Source organism: Olea europaea, chromosome 3 (assembly GCF_002742605.1).
Source record: "Olea europaea var. sylvestris chromosome 3, O_europaea_v1, whole genome shotgun sequence".
Classification (NCBI taxonomy): domain Eukaryota; kingdom Viridiplantae; phylum Streptophyta; class Magnoliopsida; order Lamiales; family Oleaceae; genus Olea; species Olea europaea.
This window is the reverse complement of record NC_036239.1, coordinates 2,623,604-2,626,672: the sequence shown is the minus strand read 5'-3', so window position 1 is coordinate 2,626,672 and position 3,069 is coordinate 2,623,604. Positions and strand designations below refer to the sequence as shown.

Sequence of the window (3,069 nt, the reverse complement as noted above, 5' to 3'; positions counted from 1 at the left end):
TCCTGGTAAGTGTAAGTTCATTTCAGCTTAATTAAGACTTATTTTGATGGCAATAATAAGTGCTTAAATATTGGTTTTGAATCAGGTCTATTAGTGAAGATTCATTGAGAAGATATGTGTTTCATGCCAGTGAGAACTGCATTCAGGAATTACTTTCAGCTTCAGATTCCGATAGATCAGTTGAGAGTAGTAATGTAAATGATGGCTGGAAAATACTTGCTATTGACAATGGCATGGAGATATCGAAACGCCGGTCTGGTTCACTTCATACTTTTCGCAGCCGATGGTTGCTCAAATCTGTCTCGGCCCAGCAATTTATTACTGTCGCCAATGCCATCGATGCTGCAAAGGTGTGTAATTCATTATAAAGCATAGAGAACATATTCTCAAAATAGACGAGATTTTAACTTTTTATTTCTTAATAATGTGTATAGTGTTTATCAATCCTACTTTATTCACAAAATTCTCATTCATACCGAAATAGATTTTTACTTCCATAAATATCAAACTCATCTACTTGAGGCGTAGAACGTGTTCGACCCACTTCTCCCAAATTCGAGTAGCGAGACCCATCCAAATATTTGGTACAAATATAATGTTTATCAACCCTACTTCATTCACTAATTTCTCATTCATCCTAAAGTTGTTTTTTGACTTCCAAATATACCAAACTCATCTATTCAAGGAGTAGAACATGTTTGACTCTTTTCTCGCCAAATACGAGTAGCGTGACCCATCCAAATAATTGGTCAAAAATTGATCAAAATCATCTTTTTATTAACTAATTTCCAACATATAGGTTCTAATTCATCTCATTGAACATGTATATAGGTAATTTTATCTTTCACCAGTAGCTAAATTTGTTGCATTTTTACTGTGATGGGATGAATGGAGTAGCAATGGGACCCTGATTTAGTAGAAGCCAGGTACATAAAAGACCTTGAAGAAAATCTGAGTATCATCCGCCTGCGGTTCGGAGATAAATCCAAGCCTTTATTCAGAAACCGAGAATTTATTGTCTACGAGCGACGTGAGACCATGGACGATGGAACTCTGGTAAGTGTTACACAACAAACCCATAAAAATAGACGTGCAACTATCTTATCTAAAAACTTTAACTGTCGTCTACACAGGTAGTTGCAGTAGCTTCTCTTCCGAAAGAGATAGCCGATGGTTTACACCCAAAGCAAAATAACGCCATAAGAGGCTTGTTATTACAGTCGGGATGGGTCGTAGAGAAGCTTGAAGATGGTTCTTGCATGGTCACTTACATTGTCCAGCTTGATCCAGCAGGATGGCTGCCCAAATGCTTCGTGAATCGTTTCAATACAAAACTGGTTATGATAATTGAGAATCTGAAAAATCAAGTTCTTGCTTGTTCTACTAATGGAGATGCATAATTATTACATTGTATAAAGGAATCAAAAAGTTGAATGATAGTTTACGAGGAAGATATTATATATAATTATTTGCTATCATTTCCCCTCCGAATTATCAAAATTTAGTGCAGAGCAAGAACGTGTTTGGCTATGCAGGTAAAAAGTTGCTTTTAAGTAAATTTGTGCAACTAAACATTTGGTTGGTAGACCCAAGTAATGTGGTTGGTAAGAAATCTGGTGGTAGTGAGGGGGTTGTGGGGGTAGGGATAGTGGCGGTGGTTGGCCGGTGGTCGTTTGGGTGGGGATTGTGGGGGATGCATTGCTTCGAGGAGTAGGATGGTTCGGAAGAAAACCCCCCACCCTTTTTTCGATATTATTTTCTTTTTTATTTTGTCAATTGTATTTAAATGTTTTAGTTGTAAATTTTTGAAAAAGATTTAGGACTCCTGTTACATTTTTTCTTTTAACAAACAAACAAACAATATTTGAACATTTTCGAAATGTTAGAAATATTTTGATTTTTGCAAAGGTAGAAAACGAAAACTACAAATTTCCCATGTATATTTTGTTTCCACAAGTTAAACATCAATTAATATTATTCAAATTATTTTTACTCAAGAACTATTGCATAGCATGTAATTATGATAACAGCGGTGCTTCAGAGCCCCGAATTAAATCCGAGGTTTGGCTCTTCGACCCTCAATCTTGCATCACACGAGGCCCGTCGAATTCAAATTAGGGGCCGAGATGAGCCAATCTCGGGATTTATTTCCGAGAGTTCCAGCATTTTTCTTATGATAATATGGTTAGGACACGATTTTCTCATTTCATTTAAGAAAGAAAAGGTGGCAGGAGAAGAAATATTGAAAGAGGTAATGCTGGATAAAAAAATTATATTTTCAGCTTGATGATTTACACTACAACACATGTATATATACATGTTTAGCAGTAAATGAGTCCCTAAATTTAAGATTTACAGTCAACAACTGGATGTGATTCTAGGCTGCTCTTCTGTTAGAATTCCTTGCAATCAGGCAAGTAATCTGTTGAAGATGATTGAGGCAAGTAATCTGCTGGAGAGGATTGAGACAAGTAATCTGCTGATTGCAAGAAGTCTGCTTGAGAAGACTGGGGCTGCTGATTGATATTTTCCTTAACACCCGCCTGCAAGCTGATGGGAGGTGAGCTAACTAGCAACTTGGACCGAAGATGTAAAAATCGTGGTGCACTATGGCCCTGAAGGAGGTGTTGGATCGAGAATTGGCGTGAGCTCTCTGATACCAAGACCAAAAAGCTCGCAGGAGAATAAATATTGAAAGAGGTTATGCTGGAGAAAAAACCATATTTTCAGCTTGATGATTTACACTATAGCACATATTTATATATACATGTTTTGCAATAAATGAGTCCCTAAATTTAAGATTTACAGTCAACAATTGGACGTGATTCTAGGCTGCTCTTCCGTTGGAATTCCTTGTAACCAGGCAAGTAATCTGTTGGAGATGATTGAGGCAAGTAATCTGCTGATTGCAAGAAGTTTGTTTGAGAAGACTAGGCTGCCGATTGATATTTTCCTTAACAATTTAACCTTTTGTGTTTATTGATCAATTTTAATTTTAATTTTTTTTTTGCCTATCCAGTAAAAGCCACGTATGGTGCGAATAAATAACATGCTTGTGACCGACAAAAA

The 3,069-nt window shown here is 36.7% G+C and overlaps 1 protein-coding gene across 1 annotated transcript in view; it reads left to right on the top strand.

Moving 5' to 3' along the window:
- Positions 1-1,478, top strand: part of LOC111376887 (START domain-containing protein 10-like) — a 5,933-nt gene extending 4,455 nt beyond the window's left edge. The window contains exons 3-5 of the mRNA XM_022999897.1: positions 86-350; positions 898-1,056; positions 1,134-1,478. Coding sequence (XP_022855665.1) covers positions 86-350; positions 898-1,056; positions 1,134-1,400 — 691 coding nt within the window. The 3' untranslated portion in view covers positions 1,401-1,478. The remainder of the gene's footprint in view (positions 1-85; positions 351-897; positions 1,057-1,133) is intronic.
- Positions 1,479-3,069: the final 1,591 nt, after the last annotated feature.